Genomic DNA, 20,879 nt, shown 5'->3' with positions numbered 1-20,879 from the left:
GGTCCAGAGAGATCTTTAGCTCCTTCCACCAAATAAGGACACGGTGAGAAGGTACCAGATACGAACCAGTAAGTGGGCCCTCACCAGAAGGTGACCATGCTGGCATCTTGATCCTGGACTTTCCATTTTAACTGTGAGCAATAAATTTCTGTTTTTTTATAAGCTACCTGGTCTGTGGCATTTTGTTACAGAAGTCCAAATGGATTAAAACACTTAGGAAATGAATACAGGCTCCTTCCAGTGATGCTATTACCAATACTATGCTATTGGTAAGATACAATAACACAGCCTATGTTAAAATGGCACAGTAGTTTAATCCCTAGAATCCAAGACAACAGATGTGAGGTATCCAATCCTATAGGAACTAGTTGTGTTTCCTACTGTAGTCAAAAAGATTTGTTTAGCTACAACAAAGCTGGTTTTGTAATTTATAATGCACAGACACACAACACACACACATACATACATATTCGTGCACCCACATATTTATTCCTTCCTTTGGTTTTCTGGCATTTCCAAGTTTGTGGTAAAAGTTTCAATATGATTTTTTTCTCCAGAATGCAATGGATCAGACATCACACCTATGCAAACTTAAGGAGCCCATTCAAATTTTAGGAGAACCAGACACTTAACCTAAGGAGACAGAAAGAACTGCTGATACTCTCACAGGGAGTGTCTCTGTGTAAAAAAGTTTGGAAGGTGGAAATGGAGCTCCTGGAATTGTATTCAAAAGACTTGTTTAGGAAGGTTCATGTTAGCAGGCTTCACCCGATGGGGGATTCAACAGTGGGTGAGTAGAACAGGACTGAAGACAACTGCTTCTTCTGGAGGAGGGACAGCCTTACACAGATTGGTGTGGAATTCACCAGAAGCTCTTTTATGTCAAACTTTTTTCAGGATCCAGCTTTATAAATAAACCTAAACAACAAAATAACAGAAGATGATTATAAGTCAACTGACTTCAATCTGATGGGACTCCTCTAAGTAGAAATACATATATACGTACACAAAAGCCCTTTGATTCATATTGGTTCCTTCAGGATATCTGCCCACTCTCATTTTTCAGCCAAATTAAGAATCAACTTTTGGGGACTTCCCTGGTGGTCCAGTGGTTAAGAATCCGCCTTCCAATGCAGGGGATGCACGGGTTTGATCCCTGGTTGGGGAATTAAGATCCCACATGCCGCAGGGCAACTAAGCCCACGTGCCTCAACTGTTGAGCACGCAGGCCACAACTAGAGAGCCCACGTACAGCAACTACACAGCCCACGTGCTCTGGAGCCTGTGTGACACAACTAGAGAGAAGCTCCACTCCACAATGAGGAGCCTGCGCACCACAGTGGAGGATCCTGCAAGCTGCAATGAAGATCCTGTGTGCTGCAACCAAGACCCGACACAGCCAAAAACAAATAAAATAAAAATAATAGAATTTAAAAAAAAGGAAAGAACCTTAAGAAAATTTATTTTTTAAAAAAAAGAATCAACTTTTGATTCTCACAATACTGTATTAGTTCTCCTGGGTAACCAGGTCCTCTGCCACTTGGTCATTTCATGGTTCATTACCACTTCCATTAGAGATAGTCAAGGAAGTGAAAGGAAGTAAAATTACAACTGAGCCATCTGTTACCTTTATGATACTGAAAGGTTTAGTGAGACAGAAAGTATAAACCACAGCCTGGAATAGGATTTTTAAATTGACTGTGGATTCAAATTATTCATGATCTTCCTCCTGCTTCTTCTTTTTTTTTTTTTAAATTTTTTATTTATTTATTTATTTTTTGGCGGTACGCGGGCCTCTCACTGCTGCGGCCTCTCCCATTGCGGAGCACAGGCTCCGGACGCGCAGGCCCAGCGGCCACGGCCCACGGGCCCAGCCGCTCCGCGGCATGCGGAATCCTCCCAGACCGGGGCACGAACCCGTGTCCCCTGCATCGGCAGGCGGACTCCCAACCACTGCGCCACCAGGGAAGCCCCTCCTGCTTCTTTTATCTATCATTCCTGCAAACAGCTGACACTTAAGGGAAAAATGAATTTCTTAAACAAGATACAAGAAGCATTAACCATAAAGGAAAAAATTTAATAAATGTGACTACATTTGCATTAAAAACTTGCTCATAAAAAAGATAACTTAAAGCAAATAAAAGACAACTTATATACTAGAAGGAAATCTGTGCAACTTATATAGCCAACAAAAAGATTCGTTTTATAAAAAAAGATAAAGAATTCTTATAAATCAGTAAAAAAAAAAAGGAAATAAAACAATAAAAGAGGCTGAGAAAACAGGAATTTCACAGAATAGGAAACAAATATGGTCAATAAATATATGAAGAGATGCTCAGCTCCATAGGTAATCAGGGAACTGCAACTTTAGATCACACTGAAATACCATTTTATAACAATTTGATTGGCAAAAATCAAGAAATTTGACTTTACCAATTGCTAGAAAAGATAGGGATCAACAGAACGTCATATATTGCTGGTGGGAATGTAATTCGGTACAGCTTTAGAAAACAATCTGGCACTTCCCTGTAAGGCTGAACACTCTTATACCCTCCAACCCAGAAATTCCACTCCTAAGTATATGCCAAGCTCTTGCCCATATACACCAGCAGGAGACATGAATAAGAATGTTCATAGTAGCGCCATTCATAATAGTCAGAGGCCCACCATTAGAGGAAGAGATAAATCCATTGTGGTATAGTCACACAATGGAATATTATACTGCAGTAAATGAGCAAACTTCATAGCCAACAACATGGGTGAACTTCAGTAACATGAAGCTGGGTAGAAAAAAAAAAATCAAGTCCCAGAAAAGCACATATAGCACAATCTCTTTTCTACAAAGTTCAAAAACAAACAACTAAACAATATATTACTTAGGCACAAATATATTCTTAATCAAACTTAAAAAAACCCCAATAAGGTATAAAGGAATGAAAATCACAAAATTCTAGATCAGAGTTACCTCTGAAGGAAAAATAGGAGGATGAGGTGGGGAAAAGTAATTAGGTAGGGCTATAATATTATTAAGATTCTGGTTCTTGTTTGATTGTAGGTTTCAGGATGTTTATTATTAAATTAGAAAAATAAATACATTAGTGAATGAGTAAGTAAAAGATGACCATTCACGTACCAATAATGGCTCTGTATCCTAAATCAAGGATTCTGAGTAACCCAAACATGTGCATCTGAGGTCCATTAAAATAAAAAATAAAAACAACAAAAAGGGACTTCCCTCGTGGTCCAGTGGTTAAGACTCCATGCTCCCAAAGCAGGGGGCCGGGTTCGATCGATCCCTGGTCAGGGAACTAGATCCCGCGTGCTGCAACTAAGACCTGGAGCAGCCAGATTAAATAAATAAATAAATAAATAAATAAAACAAAAAGCATTGGATATCTAAATTAACTTGTCTAAGTCTGCAGCTACTGAAGGTGAGGCTTCCAGGACCCCTCACTTGCAAAGGCCCTATGACAGCTGACGATATACAAAGTTACTCATTACAACAGTATTTGCAAGAGCAAAAGACTGAGAAAATATCCATGTCCAGTATCTCCAACTCCAATCCAACACAACAGGGCTCATTCTTGTTAACTCTTTTTCCATATCTGGAACTCCTCTGATGTGAGAAACCTAGCTCCCGTCATGGCTGCCAGCCTGCGCAGACGCCACCCTCTCCCTGTGGGCTCTGACACCCACACTGCTCGCCATGGGGACTCCTTCCTTCCCATAGTTGGGCTCTGACATCCTGTGCTGGGCCACTCCCCTGTGCAGACACCCTCCACTCCACTCAGGCTCCCAGACAGCGATGGGCTGCTGTAGCCATCCCTCCCTGTGGCTTCCCCCTTACCCCAGCCTACCATGCCCGACTCTACCTAATAGCTTTAGAAATATTTAGGAAGGAAGGAAAGGGTGAAATGGAAGGAAGAAGAAAAAGGCAAGAGAATGGGAAGAACCTCTCTACTTTTTCTACACTGATGATAACATAAACACATTCACTGTCCTGTAGCTTGTGTCTTCCATTCAATATATAGTAATGATATATAGCTCCATATCATACAAAAAGAGTTTCCTTATTCTTATTTATGGTACCACAATATTCCACAATATTTTTTATGGCACACTCAATATAGTTTATAGATGAACTGTAGTCTCTTTACCTAGTCTCCTATTGATAGATATTTATGTTTTGCCAATCTTTTGCTAGTCCAAATAACATTGCATGAGTAGCACAATTACTGGAACCCTAGAGCAACCTTACACATTGTAATGTTGCACACATGGTAGTATACCTATGGGGTAAAATCCTGAAAATGGGTCAAAAGGTACATGACTATAATTTTGAGAGATATACCAGCTCTCTACCAGCAATGAGTAAGAATACCTTTAACTTGTTCTTTACATGCAGGGAATTAAGAATTTCTTGGCATGTATGGGTTATAAAACCAAACCAAAACAAAACGAAAACCCCCTGAAACAAAAAAAAAAACAAAATAAATTAAACCAAACCTAAAATAGAAAGTGGCAGCTTCTTACTTGTTGCCTCTGAGTACAGGATCTTCTCATCAACACTTCGAACATTACAAGAAAGAAACAATTTCCTCCCCTCAATTTTATCAAGTTGGCTATTTATCACAACAACAGAACAGAGGGGGATAGGTCTGCAGAAAAAAAAAAAGAAAAAATCCAGCTTTTATCAGCTTTATGTAGCATTGAGAGATGATCAAGTGCATGACAGGGGTGGAAATTTATGATACCTGGTATTAGTGGGTGCTGTTTTAGATAAAATGCTGCTAAAAGGGGCTGACACCACCAGTCGCTCACACCCCCTTCCTCCCAAGCACCATTGCTCTCAGGCGGCTCCTAGGCACCCGGTCCAGAGACTGCTGTCGTGGGTTAGGTTCAAAGAAATCACCAGATGATTCCAGCTCTGCGATGGCAGAGGCTGCCCCATTTGAAGGGAGCTGAAATCCTTTAAATAAATGAAAATAGGACCATGGGATGGTCCCAGTCAGCTTCTCTCATTTTCTCTGTCATAATTGAAATTTCTCACTCAATCCCCTTTAGAGTAACTGTCACTAGAAAGACGCTGAATAATAAACTCCTGGTAACAGCTTAATGTGATAATTCAGTGCTGTCCAACAGAACTTTGTGATGACAGAAATGTTCCACAGCTGAGTTGTCCAATATGGTAGTCACAGATGGCTACTGAGCACTCAGAATGTGGTTATTGTGAATGAGAAACTGAATCTTTACATTTATTTAATTTCTATTAATTCATATTTAAATTTATATAGCTATATGTATCTAGTGGTTACAGTCACCTCTGGGAATCTTAGAGATATAGTACTATAATGAAAAAGGTATCTCTTTAAAGGTATAATTTTAGTTGGTAGAAACATAATGTAGAGTAGGGAGATGTGTTTTATGTTCCTATAGTACCATCATGTGGGTGAAGGAACTACTCCATGTGGAAAGGAAATTAACACTCTGATTACCCCTCTGTCCAGTTTTTGCTCCCAGTAGATTTTCCTGAACTTCTCGATGGAACAACTGAGCTTTGCCAATCCAGGATTTACTAAGACCCGGGGAACATTAGGTGTACTTGCCTGCTCAGCATCTCCCTTTCCTACTAACATTGCGTCTTTCATTTATCCATCTGTCCTACCCCTCACCACACTCTCTCATTCACACACCTACATTCCCCTTTCTTTGGAGAATCACCTCAATTTTCAGCCCATGTAGGTTAACTAGAGTTGACAGCTGATTCTTACCCACCATGCCCTCTGCACCCCCCGCCCCCCCAGTCACTGGTTGTGCAGGTGGGCATGGGTTGAAACTGTCAATCCTGGAGCTTGCGCTGGAGCCCTTGGGGCTGGGTTCTTTTTCTGCTGGAGTTGCTAGGCTTGCAAGATACAAGCCTGCCTGGTAGCTGTGGCACTACATTGGGAAAGGCTACACAAGGATGAAGAAGACCTAAAGGAAAAGTGTGGCTGAGACACAGGCACAGATTCCTAATGGCATCATTGAATACCTGCACCCAGCCATAACTGTCTTCTCAACCATGTAAGCCAATATGTTCCGTTTTTCCTTAAGCTATTGTGAATTAAGAGATCTATCTCTGAGATTTCCCTGGTGGTCCAGTGGTTAATAATCTGCCTTCCAACACAGGGGACACAGGTTCGATCCCTGGTTGGGGAACTAAGATCCCACATGCTGCGGGGCAACTAAATCTGCGTGCCACAACTACTGAGCCCATGCGCCTCAACTAGAGAGCCCGTGTGCTGCAATGAAAGATCCTACATGCCGCAAGAAAGATCCCACGTGCCGCAACTAAGACCCGATGCAGCCAAAAATAAAATAAATAAATAAATAAAATAAATATTAAAGGGCTCCCCTGGTGGCACAGTGGTTGAGAGTCCGCCTGCTGATGCAGGGGACACGGGTTCGTGCCCTGGTCCGGGAAGATCCCACATGCTGCGGAGCGGCTAGGCCCGTGAGCCATGGTCGCTGAGCCTGTGCGTCCGGAGCCTGTGCTCCACAACGGGAGAGGCCACAACAGTGAGAGGCCTGCATACCACAAACAAAAAAAAAAATTAAAAATAAACAAACAAATAAATAAACAAATAAATATTAAAAACATTACCACCACCACCGATACATTAAAAAAAAAGAGATCTATCCCTTACAATGAAAAATTCCTTGATTAATAAGAGAAAGAGAAAGGAGAAATACAAAATAATATAATAACTGTTTATAGAGTATAATTTTCTAAATGCAACTAATATTTAGGCATAGGTAAGTCTGATTGGCATAGAAAGCAGGCTTCAGATCATTTCACTTATCCAGTTTTGTTAGACAACTTACTTAGACTTGTGTTAAAGGCAAAAAAAAAAGATAATAGAGATAAACAAATTTTAAAAATAAAAGAGAGGGGCTTCCCTGGTGGCGCAGTGGTTTAGAGTCCGCCTGCCGATGCAGGGGACACGGGTTCGTGCCCCTATCCCGGAGGATCCCACGTGCCGCGGAGCGGCTGGGCCCGCGAGCCATGGCCGCGGAGCCTGTGTGTCCGGAGCCTGTGCTCCGCAACGGGAGAGGCCACAGCAGTGAGAGGCCCGCGTACAGCAAAAAAAAAAAAAAAAAAAAAAAAAAAAAAAAAAAAAAAAAAAAAATAAAAGAGAAAACATACATATATAACAGAGAGGCTTAAAAAGCTAAATGGTGGCTCTTCGAAAAGGCTAATAATCTCTGGCAAAATAGATCAAGAAAAATGAGAGTGAGCATAAATAAATACAATTGGGACCAAAAAGGACATAACTACATACTTAACTGAGGTAAGAAAAATTGAGAACACTGTGAATAACTTCATGTCAATAAATTTCAAAACTTAGATGAAATGGGAAAGTATGCAAAAAGAAAAATTATCAAAATTGACAGAAAAGGATTAGAAAGCCTGAATAGTTGAATAATAAAGACATTGAAGGGGGCTTCCCTGGTGGCGCAGTGGTTGGGACTCCGCTTGCTGATGCGGGGGATGCGGGTTCGTGCCTCGGTCCGGGAGGATCCCATGTGCCGCGGAGCGGCTGGGCCCGTGGGCCACGGCCACTGAGCCTGCACATCTGGAGCCTGTGCTCCGTGGCGGGAAAGGCCACAGTGGTGCGAGGAGCCTGTGCTCCATGGCGGGAAAGGCCACAGTGGTGAGAGGCCCGTGTACCGCAAAGAAAAAAAAAAAAAAAAAAAAAAGACATTGAAGCCCTAAGAGGATAGAGAAGCCACACCCAAGAAGAAGCCCAGGTCTTTGAATCATTTCAGGGGTGAGTCCTTTACTAACCTTGACACACAAGACTGTATGTAAACAAAAAAAGTCTATTGATTTAAGTAGGTAAAATGTAGGGTTTGTAATAGTACCTAGTGCTACCCCAACTAATTTACTACAATTTTTTTTAAAGTCCTTATTTTTTACTCCTAGTTTAATGTGGAGGGAACTTGGTCTATGAAATTTTGATTCTTTATTATGTATTGAGATTTGATCTATGGACCAATCTATGACCAGTTTTTGCAAATGTTCCATGAATGCTTGAAAAGAAAATGTATTTTTCTCTAATTACTAAATATAGGGGTCTACATATGTTCAATAACTCATACTTGTTATCTTGTGGTGTTTAAATTTTTTTTTCTAATTTTCTGTTTTTTATTTTTATTTTTTGGTCTGCTTGATCAATAATTGAGTGTGCTGGAATCTCCCACTATGAAAATAGATTAATTTCTTCCTATGAATCTACTAATTTTGTTTATATACCTTGAAGTTATTTTATTATGTACATACTGAATTAGAATTGTCACTATGTGCTGCTGAATTGAATCTCATTACTATGAAGTAGTCTTTTCTCTCCCCAATATTACTTTTTTGGCAATTTATTATTTTTTCCTGATATTCCACTTTCTTTTGACTAGCTTTTGCCTGGCATATTTTTTTCTTCCGTTTTCTGTGTCATGTTTTAGATATGTCCCATATAAACAGTTTATAGCTTTTTGTATTTTAAAACTCAATTTTATAGTCCCTTTCTTTGAACTGATGGTTTGGTCCATTTATAGTTAGTGTAATTAGTGATTTATTAAGAGCTATTTCTACCATCTTATTTTGGTGTTCTATTTGACTATAATGATGCTTTTTTCCCCTCTTTCTTGCATTTCTAAAAATTAAAATTTTCTATTTATTTAGTTAGTTATTTGGTTTTTACTCTTCTACTGGTTAGGCTTTAATTATATGCACTCATTTTTTATTATTTTAATCACCCTCCCCACTGAAAAATACAAAGATTAATTATGTTCACCTCCTCCCCAAACTACATACTATTTTTGTCCAGTATTTTAGCTGTCCTTTTAAAAACCCCAGAATATAGCCATTACTATTTACATATAGACTTTGTTGAGATTTATGTTATCAACATATTTACTGATGTAGTTGTTTATCATTCTTTCTTTCATCCTCCTGCCTAGTGGCATTACTCTCCTTCTTTCTGAAGTATATCCCTTAGAAGTTCCCTAGGTATTGTTCTGCTCTTTTCCCATTTTTGTTTAAATAAAAATGTGTTTATTTTGCTTATTTTTGAACTAGTTTTGCTGAGAGCATGATTCTAAGTTACATGTTTCTTTTAGCACCCTGAAGATATTTTATTATCTTCTCACTTCCACTGTTGCTGATAAGAAGTATACTGCTTCTAAGAGACAAGACTATTCTGTTATGGGTACCCTGTCTTTTATCTCTGACTACTTTTAAGATCTCTTTGCCTTTAGTATCTGTAATTTCTCTATAATATCTCAAGATACAGATTTATTTTTATTTATCTTGTTTGTTATATGTTGTACTTTCTGTATCTGTGGCTCATGACTTTCTTTAGTTCTAGAATATGCTTACTCATAATCTCTTCAAATACTAGATATCTTCCATTCATTCTACTGTCTTCCTCTAGGACTCCAACTATAGCACATTAGGACTTTTCATTTGTCCTCTTAGCTTAACCTCTCTTGTTTTTCACCTCTTTTTCTCTCTGTGCTGAATTCAGGTCAATTTCTTTAGCTCCATATTTCTGTTCACTTTCAGCTGTGTTTAAATAGCCCTTTAACCTATCTACTGAGGTGCTTCTGTTTTTAAACAATTACATGTTCATTTCTAAAAGTTTTAGGTTCTGTGGCAAATCTGTTAATTTTTATAGTTTCTTTCTCTTTTTGTGATTTCATCTTTTATTTCTTTAAACATCTCATACATAGTTCTTTTATACTGTGTATCTAATTATTGTGATATCTTAAGCCCCTGAGGGTCCAAGTCCATTATTTATCATTTCTGCTGGTTCTCACTTATGGTGGTTTATTTCCTTACACATTTGGCACAGGATCTAGTTGTTCTGAACAAGGAATGTCCTTCAGAATTTCTTGTCTGCCCTGTTGCATGAAGAAGTCTAATCCAGACCTTCCCAACCAATATGACATGAATGGGTTATAGAAATGTTGAGATAATTGATACTTTCAGCTGGCTAGCTACCACTAATCATGAGCTTCTTTGCCTACTTATCTAAATGTGCTAAGCACAAGGAATAAATCAAGTGTGACATTTGGATCAGGGGGCTGGAAAGTATTGGGGATGATTAAGAAGCAGTTTTGCTTCTTAGAAGAAGGAAGGTAAATTAAGACACCTGATGATTGACACTTTAAATTATCTTCAATTAAATTTTAATCCCAGTGGTTGTCTCTGGCATCCTGGAGGGCCAAAAATTGATTAAACATGTTTTTATTATTATTACTATTATTATTATGAATCTAACAACCCTATACAAAAATATAGGGTCTGATAAAGTTCTAGACTACTTATACAATCTAATAATCTAATGTTTTATTCTGGTCTTTAATCATCAATTAATAGAAGAGAATGGAGGTTGTGCATTGTAGTGAAGAGAACCAGACTTAGAGTCAGAAGACATGAGTTCTAATCCCGGCTATATTCTCTCTATCTATGTGACTTCAGGTAAAACTTGTTTTCAGTAAGTTTTCCAATTGTGGGTAACAAATGAATAGCTAAGTAACTGATTTATGTGAATAGTTTGTTGGATGAGACAAGGACTAGGGATAGGACCTGGCAAGTAGCATGTGCTCAATATACAAACACAAGTTGAGCTAAACTGTAATCGAAATACTCTGCTGAGCTTGTTGTCAAATGAACCCCCTATTTTGTTGAGAAGGGAGGTTGTACTGCATTCTTCACCTTTATTTGAACATAGAAAAATATTTTAAAAATTGTGAAACAAGGAAAAATATTAAAAACATAATTTAAAATATATTATTTATCACGTTAAGAAAGCCATTTCTAGAATCTAATTTTTAGTCATAAATAATATAAAATATTGACTACATGCAAGGATGACAATTTCTCCCAAATTAATCTTTGAAGTTGGGACTTCCCTGGTGGCACAGTGGTTAAGAATCCACCTGCCAATGCAGGGGACACGGGTTCGAGCCCTAGTAGTGGGAAGATCTCACATGCCATGGGGCAACTAAGCCCGTGTGCCACAACTACTGAGCCTGAGCTCTAGAGCCCACGAGCCACAACTACTGAGCCCACATGCCACAACTACTGAAGCCCACATGCCTAGAGCCTGTGCTCTGCAACAAGGGAAGCCACTGCAATGAGAAGCCTGCATGCTGCAATGAACAGTGGCCTCTGCTCGCTGCAACTAGACAACAAAGACCCAATGCAACCAAAAATAAATAGATAAATTTATTTTAAAAAAATCTTTAAAGTCAACATTACTGCTATCAAAATCACATTTTGCTTTTGGGTAGATTTTGACGAATTTATTCTAACATTAATTTGCTTCACTCAAGTGATACAGAGAGGTGGTTGATGAGACATAGGGTTATATAAGAGAAAGAGGTACAATAACAGTCTGGGTGAGGGGTTAAAAATCTAAGGCACAACTAGGAATATGAGAAAACTACCTCAACATCATAAAGGCCATATATGAAAAGCCTACAGCTGACATCATACACAATGGCTGAGAGACTGAAACTTTTCCTCTAAGATCAGGAACAAGACAAGGACTCCTACTCTTGCCATTTCTATTCAACAAAGTACTGGAAGTCCTAGCCAGAGTAGTTAGGCAAGAAAAAGAAATAAAAGGCATACAAATCAGAAAGGAAGAAGTAACTTATCTCTGTTCACAGATGAAATGGTCTTATCTGTAGAAAACCCCAAAGATTCCACAAAAAAACTGTTAGAATTAATGAATAAATTCAGCAATGTTGCAGGATATAAAATCAACACACAAAAATCAGTTGCATTTTTATACACTAACCATGAATAATCTAACAAGGAAATTGAGAAAACAGTTTCATTAAAAATAGCATCAATAAGAATAAAATACTTGGGCCTCCCTGGTGGCGCAGTGGTTGAGAGTCCGCCTGCCGATGCAGGGGATACGGGTTCGTGCCCCGGTCTGGGAGGATCCCATATGCCGCGGAGCGGCTGGGCCCGTGAGCCATGGCCGCTGGGCCTGCGCGTCCGGAGCCTGTGCTCCGCAACGGGAGAGGCCACAAGAGTGAGAGGCCCGCATACCGCAAAAAGAAAAAAAAAAAAAAAAAAAAAAAAAAAAAAAAAAAAAGAATAAAATACTGAGGAATAAACTTAACCAAGGAGGCAAAAGACTTGTACACTGAAAACTACAAAACACTGCTAAAAGAAATTAAAGACACAAATAAATGGAAAGACATCCCATGTTCACTGATTAGAAGACTCAATATTTTTAAGATGTTAATACTACCCAAAGCGATCTACAGATTAAGTGCAATCCCTATCAAAATCCCAATGGCATTTTTTGTAGAAATAGAAAAATCCATCCTAAAATTCACATGAATCTCAAGGGACCTTGAATAGCCAAAGCAATCTTGAAAAAGAAGAAAAAAGTTGGAAGTCCCACACATCTTGATTTCCAAACATATTACAAAACTACAATAATCAAGACAGTGTGGTACTGGCATAAAGACAGACATATAGATTAATGGAATAGAACAGACAGCCTAGAAATAAACCCTCTCATATATGGTCAAATGATTTTCTACAAGTGACCAATAGCACTCAATGGGGAAAGGACAGTCTGTTCAAAAGTGGTGCTGGGAAAACTGGATATCCACATGTAAAAGAATGATGTTGGACCCTTACCTTAAACCATATACAAAAAATAATGTGAAATGGACTGCAGACCTCCATTGGGGAAAAGCTTCATGACATTGGGTTTGGCAATGATTTCTTGGATATGACACCAAAGGTACAGACAACAAAATAAAAAAATAGACAAATGGAACTACATCAAACTTAAAAACTTCTGTGCATCAAAGGACACAATCAACAGAGTAAAAATGCAACTTAAAAAGTCGGTTGCAAATCATATATCTGATAAGGGGTTAATATCCAGAATACATAAAGAACTCCTACAATTTAACAACAAAAAACTCACAAAAACCTGATTTAAAAAATGCTCCTTCAGGGCTTCCCTGGTGGCACAGTGGTTGAAAGTCCGCCTGTCGATGCAGGGGACACGGGTTCGTGCCCCGGTCCGGGAAGATCCCACATGCCGCGGAGCAGCTGGGCCCGTGAGCCGTGGCCATGGAGCCTGTGCATCCGGAGCCTGTGCTCTGCAACGGGAGAGGCCACAACAGTGAGAGGCCCGTGTACCACACACACAAAAAATGCTCCTTCAAGTGAAGGACTTGAATAGACATTTCTCCAAAGATGATATACAAATGGCCAACAAGCATATGAAAAGATGCTCAGTGTCACTAATCATTCGAAAAATGCAAATCAAAGCACAGTGAGCTATCACCTCACATCCATTAGGATGGCTACTGTTAAAAAACAAAACAAAACCCAAATAACAAGTGTTGGTGAAGACGTGGAGAAATTGGAACCCTTATGCATCGCTGGTGGGACTGTAAAGTGGTGCAGCAGCTATGGAAAACAGTATAGTGGTTCCTCAAAAAATTAAAAATAGAATTACCATGTAATCTAGCAATCCCACTCTGGGTATACATCCAAAAGAACTGAAAGCAAGACCTCATAGAGATATTTGCACACCCACGTTCATTATAGCATTATTCACAATAGCCAAGAGGTGGTAGGAACCCAAATATCCATCAACGGATGAAAGAATAAACAAAATGTGGTATATACATACAATGGAATATTATTCAGCCTTACAAAGGAAGGATATCCTGTTATATGCTACAACATGGATGAATCTTGAAGACATTATGCTATGTGAAATAAGCCAGTCATAAAAAGACAAATACTGTATGATTCCACTTATATGATGTAACAACAGTAGTCAGATTCACAGAAACAGAAAGTAGAATTATGGTTGTCAGGGGCTGAGGGAAGGGGAATATGGGAAGTTATTGTTTAATGGGTATAGAGTTATAGTTTTGCAAGATGAAAAAGTTCTGGAGATCTGTTTCACAACAGTGTAAATATACTTAATACTACTGAACTGTACATTTAAAAAAGGTTAGGACAGTAAATTTTATGTTATGCCTTTTTTTAACTACAGCTAGAAATTTAAAAAATATTTAAAAAATATAAGGCATGAAAGATGTTAAATCTAAAGTATCAGAGTGAACTCATGACCTTATTAAACATTAATAACTTTCCAGCTCTGACACTGTAATAGCCTAGCAGCAAGGTCATCCTGCCCACCATGAGAATACATGTGGAACAATCTAATATTTTTCTGGTCTTTAGCACTATTCTCCATTAAAAGGAATCAGGGATCTTTGTAGACTAGCTATTCTGTGTCTTGGCACAGATGTACCTTATTGTTGTTAGAAGTAAAAGTAATGATAATAACAACAATGTTAATGATAAAAATAACAAGCAGCTAACACTTACTGAATACTTGTTATGGGGCCAGATCTGTCCTAGATGCTTTGCATGGGTTAATTCATTTATTGCTCACAATGACCCTATGAGGTAGGTATTATTATCCTCTTTTTAAAGATGAGGACATTGAAGCACAGAGAGGTTAAGTAATTTGTTGAAGGTCACACAGCTAATAAGGGGCAAAATGGGCATTTGAACCTGTTCCAATGTCTGTCCTCTTAACTAGTGATTATACTGTCTCTCAGGAGACAAGAATACTTAAAAGCTAGCACAAGGAGTCAGTCTAAAGAGACTTCTATCGGCCAAATGTAACATAAGCATAGAAAAGAGGGTTATAATTATAGCTAACTACATTATGGAAAGTTCCTAATGATTCTCAAAAAAAGGAAAAGCTAGCTCAAGGAGTATAAAACCATAGCTATAATTCAAGGATGACTATGATAGGATACGTTTAATTTTTTAAGCAGTTTACACATAGAGAAGAGTGTTGACAAGTAAGTGTTTCTTCTATGAAGTATGTATTTGTCTTATATGTATTTTACTCTGTAGAAGTAGGAAATGGTAGACACAGAGTAAGGGGTGTGTACAGGTAAGGTTTGGGGAGGCTGTATTCAAAGAATTATGCTTACACACACCATGGCATAAGCAAACCAATAGTTTTCTTAGCTGTAAAGTGTGGGTAGAGGTATGTAGAGGATACCTATGTTCATCAAGGAGTCTTTCATGTGTTAGTCAAAAAGGCTTGAGAGTCTGCATGAACAAGGCAAAGACTTGTACAGCCCTGAGCATCTGCATCAGGACTGTTACCTCTTATGTTCCCCAAAAGTGTGTGAGGTGCAGGCGAGCTGACAGGTGAAAAGAATATTTATGCACATTCAGTGGATTTACATCCATGGATGTATGCCATTTGGGGGTTCAAAGTCCTGCATAATCTCCATAAGAACCCCCAATAATCCCCTCCTCCACACCAACAGGCAGAGAACTGTGAGGAAGCCAAACAATTCTGGAAAATGCAAGAATTATTCCCTTAACAAAATGCAAGAATTATTCCTCTAACAGAAAGGACTGATTACAGAAAAGAACCAGCTAGAAAGAAGGTGAATGTCTTGCCCAGTTGAATACCCCTGAAAGAAAACTACATAGACACTTGTCCTATCTCCTGAGAGATGTTACCTCTGCCAACTAAATGAGATGCATTTAATTGTAGGTAATCAGTAAATCAAGGCAGAGTAAATATGAGTAAGACAAGCAGACTTAGATACTAAATAAGGGGAAGTACTAGGTTGTAAGGACAGGTGTAGATTTGGAAAGTCCCCCTGACACAGCAAGGAATCCTCAACTCCAAGAGGAGCTCAGCCTCATGAATTCAGGCTCATGTTCCAATCATCTTCAAAGGCAAAATCCTGTCACATCAAGAATCACCAGGTTGACGGATTAGAACCTACAAATTTCGCTGATATGAGTTGGTTTCTTTACAGTCTGACACAATTGCCATAAGCCTGGGGAGTTTATAAGAATGAGTTATTCTAACCTCAGGAAAATATAGGTATTGACAGCCTGAAGAAATTAATCAAACCCAGAATGAAAAAATTTTAATAGGCTAAGTGTAGCTGAAATAATAAGTTTTGTAATCACTGAGATAATTTTGCTTAGAAAAAACTACCATACTAGGCTTGTTATTTTCTTTACTGAGTTAGTTAAATCTGATTATGTTTTTAATTAATGCTTTAGTATTTAAAATAATTTGTTGTATTATTTATAAGCATGGATTTATTAATATGTCTGTGGTTGTGTTAGTTGCTGACAATGAATTTATTTGAGGTGATAGTGATAGCAGTTAACGGACCACTTTCCCAATCTCCCTTAATGCTAATGAGATTAAATAGGTGTGTTGTGTAGTACTTCCAGGAAGTCTCTTTGAAAGAGAGAAGACAGCTCTTCCGCCTTTCCTCAATCCTGCTGTGTAGGACGCGTGATGATGGCTCTTGCTGCCACTCTGGACTGTAAAAAGATGAGCTACAAAGAGCCTGCATCTCTGGGAACCAGGGAGCTGTCATACTAGATTTCTTTCACATGATAAATTTCTATCTTAAGTCACTTTTATTTTGAAGTTACTAATATTGGCAGCTGGGGAGGAGGAAGTTAAAGCAGCTGGCCTCTAATTTATTCACTCTGTGTGTGTGTGTGTGTGTGTGTGTGTGTGTGTGTGTGTGGTGGGGAGCAAAGAGAAACACTTCTGGGGAAAAAAAGGAGGCAAGTGACCCTGTCTAATTTTTTCTCACTGGGCCTGCAGGTAAATAGACCAGGAGTTGGCAAACTATGTTTCACTGGCCAGCTGCCTGTTTTGTAAATAAAATTTTACTGGAACACAGCTATACCCATTTATTTATATATTGTCTGTGGCTGCTTTTGTGCTACAGTGGCAGAGTTGACTAGCTGTGCCAGAAACTGTATGGCCTGCAAAGCATAAAACATTCATAGAAAAAGCTGTGATGACCCCTGAAATAAACTAATGATATTTGCTAGGGGGAAGAGTCCTTTTCTATAGAATGCCCTGAGTAGGATATGCCTGGCTAAGTATTACTTAAAGTATTCAATAAGTAAACCCATAATCTATGAAGCACGGCTCCCTGATGACTGACACATAAGCCATACAACTCTCTGGGGTATAAAATGGAGATGTTCCTACATGCTTCCTACTGTGTGAAATAATAACCCACAGAACCTCATTTGGAGATCTCTATTGAACTCTGTTCTTAAACTCTGTTCTGCCCTATTGCTCTCTTTCTCTGTGCCTATGCCAGTATCCATACTATTTGACTGTAGAGATATAGCTGCATAATTGAAGAATTAAATAAGCTCATGCTGAGCTTTGTTTTTGACGGATACCAAACTTTTCTTGCTGCCCTTTTACTTCTTTGTGTGAAGTTATGTAAAACTTATGTTTTGTTATGTAGTGGATGTTGGTGCTTCACTCAGATCCCCTTCAATCATTTTTTCACCTTTGTTTTTTGGATGTTTTTCTTAGAGCCTGCTTTGCTCAAACACAGTGAGCAAGAAGTACCTGGGAATTTACAGTCCCCAGGATAGCCCTTATCCTATGACGAACGTGTGGGAGAATATGAGGACTCCAGCTCCCTTGCCTGAGGTAGGGAAAATACTGAGGCACACATTTCACTCCAGAGTTCCTTACATGATCAGGCTGAAGCTACCCTTTGCAGGACTGAGCACCTAACCTTGGGTGGCTTCTTCCCGTTCCCTGTCCTTCTTCTCCTACACCCTAGCTAGTTTCCTCTGGGAGTACTTCCTTTCTTGCATAGAAATCCTTTTCTCAGGGTCTGCTGCTGGGGAACCTGACTTATGACATCTGAGAAGTAAAGGATACCCATGACTTTACCTTTTAAAACTGATGTTGAGATTGGCAGTCATGACAATTCCCCCAGGTATAGCTGCACACATACCAACAGTAGCATCAATCATTGTTGCAATGGCACCTCCATGAAGGAATCTAGTTACAAGAGGAAAAGAGAAATGTGTTCACAAGTTCTGAAAACAGCCCCTCAAGAGAGAAAAATTATCCAAGCCTCCCATATAATCTACTTCTGAAAGTTCCACTTAATTCATGTTCCATGTACTGAATGTCAAATTATATCCATGTTCTCACCTTGATTTTGTTCATAGCATAACACTGTAGTATTTGTAACAAAGCCAGAACCTAATGATAACCAGGTCACAAGCAAGCAAAAAGCTAAAATCCAATTTAGAAAATTTATATTATGCTTTTATTAAACTAACTATACACATCATTGTTTAAAAATTTAGGAAATGAAGATAAACAGAAGAAAAAGAAAAACAAATTAAAAATTATAAGGCTATCTAGTGACAAACCAATATTAACATGTTAAGGATACTCTCTAAAATTATACTCTTTTGCCCTATGTCCTATACTTTTGTCATTTAATAATTTACAGTAAACATCTATCCATGTCAATAAATATAAATCTACATTACCACTTTAATGTCTTCACTGTAGTCCATGGATACAGGGTGATACTATAAGATAACAACCTCTTAGATCCACATTTCTAGGCTATCATTCTTACCCAGGTACCCCTTGCAGATAAGGACCTCCTTGAAACAAGCAAACTGTCCTTTTCTCATCATCATTATAGAACATCACATATTCAAAGCCCAGGCCATCCTCATAGCCTCTGGTGAAGAGCTGGGCCTGTGACAGTTGATCTTTCACAAGCTTTGAGTCTGTAAGCAAATGAAGTGGATGGGCACATGAGAAACAGGTATGAGAAAAACACCATGACAGAGACAAATATCTGTACCCTGCAAGAATCACAGGTCAGTGGATGATTGATTAAAATGCCAACCAGGTGCAAAACTGAAGGGGCTGGGAGGGTCCCAAAGAAACAGAATACAGGATCTTTGCTCCAGTGGAATCAGTCTAACTGGGAACATAGTAAAAATAAATGAAATCAAAACATAGTACTAACACATGGCAATCAGGAAATATAGTACATAAATACAAAGGGTATATGGAATAAAATAGTAAGGTATAGACAGAAATCCTTCTTAGAATAAGTGTAATTTAAATGAGATTTAAAGAAAGTGAGTAATGTAACAGTAGAGAGGTTTTCCTTGCAGACATGAGTTTAGCCTGAGCAGAAGACCGTTATCATACTGAATCAGAAACAGAGGCAGGTCAGCCCAGTATTCAATGTGATTATGACTCCTGAGTCTCCAACACAGGGTTAGAACCATTAGGGTTCATGAAATCAAATTAGTGGGTTGTAGGCAGACTTTAAAAAGAAAATGGGGCCTCCCTGGTGGCGCAGTGGTTGAGAGTCCGCCTGCCGATGCAGGGGACACGGGTTCGTGCCCCGGTCTGGGAGGATCCCATATGCCGCGGAGCGGCTGGGCCCGTGAGCCATGGCCGCTGAGCCTGCGCGTCCGGAGCCTGTGCTCCGCAACGGGAGAGGCCACAACAGCGAGAGGCCCGCATACCGCAAAAAAAAAAAAAAAAAAAAAAAGAAAATGAATGCTTCACATATATCCTGGATAAGTACTAGTGTGCTCATTTAGATATGTTTTTTCAATTATACAACTATGCACAAGTTGTGTGTTCTGGGTTGTGAGTCAAAATGTAGGTAATTTCAGAATAAAGACTGAAAGCTACTGCTGAGGGAAGGGCATGTTTGTTCTTTCATACCCATTTTAAGATTTAATTCCCCAAACTCTTAGCTTTCTTTCACAGCTCATCATGATTTGCCATGTCTAACGCTGATTCTTTTATTGATACCAAATTTACATTTACAAACTTGGAAAAGGGTATGAGATGAGAAGATCTGGGAGAAGTGGGGAGGACAAGGGAGGATATTATTTAGGACTTGAGCATCTGGGGGCAGGCATCCTGTCTCTTGGACTTTGTGTGCTCAACAACTGGCAGATAGGCACACACTATATGCGCTCTAGCAGTGGTTGAGAAACTGAATGATTTGGAGGGCCAGACAAAGAAACTTAAAATTGAGAATCAGGGCTTCCCTGGTGGCGCAGTGGTTGAGAGTCCGCCTGCGGATGCAGGGGACATGGGTTCATGCCCCGGTCCGGGAAGATCCCACATGCCGCGAAGTGGCTGGGCCCGTGAGCCATGGCCGCTGAGCCTGCGCATCCAGAGCCTGTGCTCCGCAACGGGAGAGGCCACAACAATGAGAGGCCCGCGTACCGCAAAAAAAAAAAAAAAAAAAAAAAAAAAAATTGAGAATCAGTCTCGTGGTACAGTAGAAAAGAACCTTGTCCTGGAAGTTGGGAAATTTTTCATGACTTAGCTTTGGCCTAGAATTTGCTCCCTTCTCCATACTTTATCCATACAGTGAGGAGATAAACCTAAATGACCTCTAAGATCTGTTCCAACTCTAACACTCTGGGACTTCAGGATAAGATAGGCATCAAACCCTTCTAATTTTTTAGTTAGGAGTTCAAAATTTCTGGTTTAGATTACTAAGCCTTGAGGTTACCTCATAAAAATGGGAAAAATAAAGATGGTGGGGAAGTCTGTTAGAAATGCAGAAAATCAGGCTCTACCCCTGACCTACTGAAGCTGAACCTACATTTTAACAAGATTACCACGTGCTTCATATTCATGTTAAAATCTGAGAGGAACTGATCTTTTAAGACATGGGATAACACTGAAGGTAGCAGAGGAGTAACATGATCAGATTTGAATTTTGAATCACTCTGCTAGCTGGATGAAAGGAGGGGTGTAAGAAAGATGAGTGAGAAGATCACTGAAACACTATAAAATCACAATCACCAAACTTTTCTGCTTGGTGGGGTGATTTTCTCCAGCTATGTTCAGCTACATGAGGGCCTGTGCAAATAAGAGATGGCAGATGTTTAGATTCATCCAGGGCCGGTGTTTTCCTAGATAAGTACACTACAGAAGTTC

At 39.2% G+C, this 20,879-nt stretch overlaps 1 protein-coding gene across 2 annotated transcripts in view; it reads right to left on the bottom strand.

Annotated features, from left to right (window-relative positions):
* Positions 1-311: 311 nt before the first annotated feature.
* Positions 312-20,879, bottom strand: part of THEM4 (thioesterase superfamily member 4) — a 46,587-nt gene continuing 26,019 nt past the window's right edge. The window contains exons 3-6 of one of the 2 annotated variants that reach the window (XM_081222308.1): positions 18,526-18,682; positions 17,820-17,930; positions 4,507-4,658; positions 312-918 (exon numbers count right to left, since the gene is read on the bottom strand). In XM_081222308.1, coding sequence (XP_081078434.1) covers positions 878-918; positions 4,507-4,658; positions 17,820-17,930; positions 18,526-18,682 — 461 coding nt within the window. In that variant the 3' untranslated portion in view covers positions 312-877. The remainder of the gene's footprint in view (positions 919-4,506; positions 4,659-17,819; positions 17,931-18,525; positions 18,683-20,879) is intronic. The other variant, XM_081222309.1, reaches the window with a different exon arrangement.

This window comes from Mesoplodon bidens, assembly GCF_964165515.1.
Source record: "Mesoplodon bidens genome assembly, chromosome: 2".
In the NCBI taxonomy this organism is placed as follows: Eukaryota; Metazoa; Chordata; class Mammalia; order Artiodactyla; family Ziphiidae; genus Mesoplodon; species Mesoplodon bidens.
Note: the sequence above shows the minus strand (reverse complement) of the source record. Positions and strands in the feature narration are given on the sequence as shown.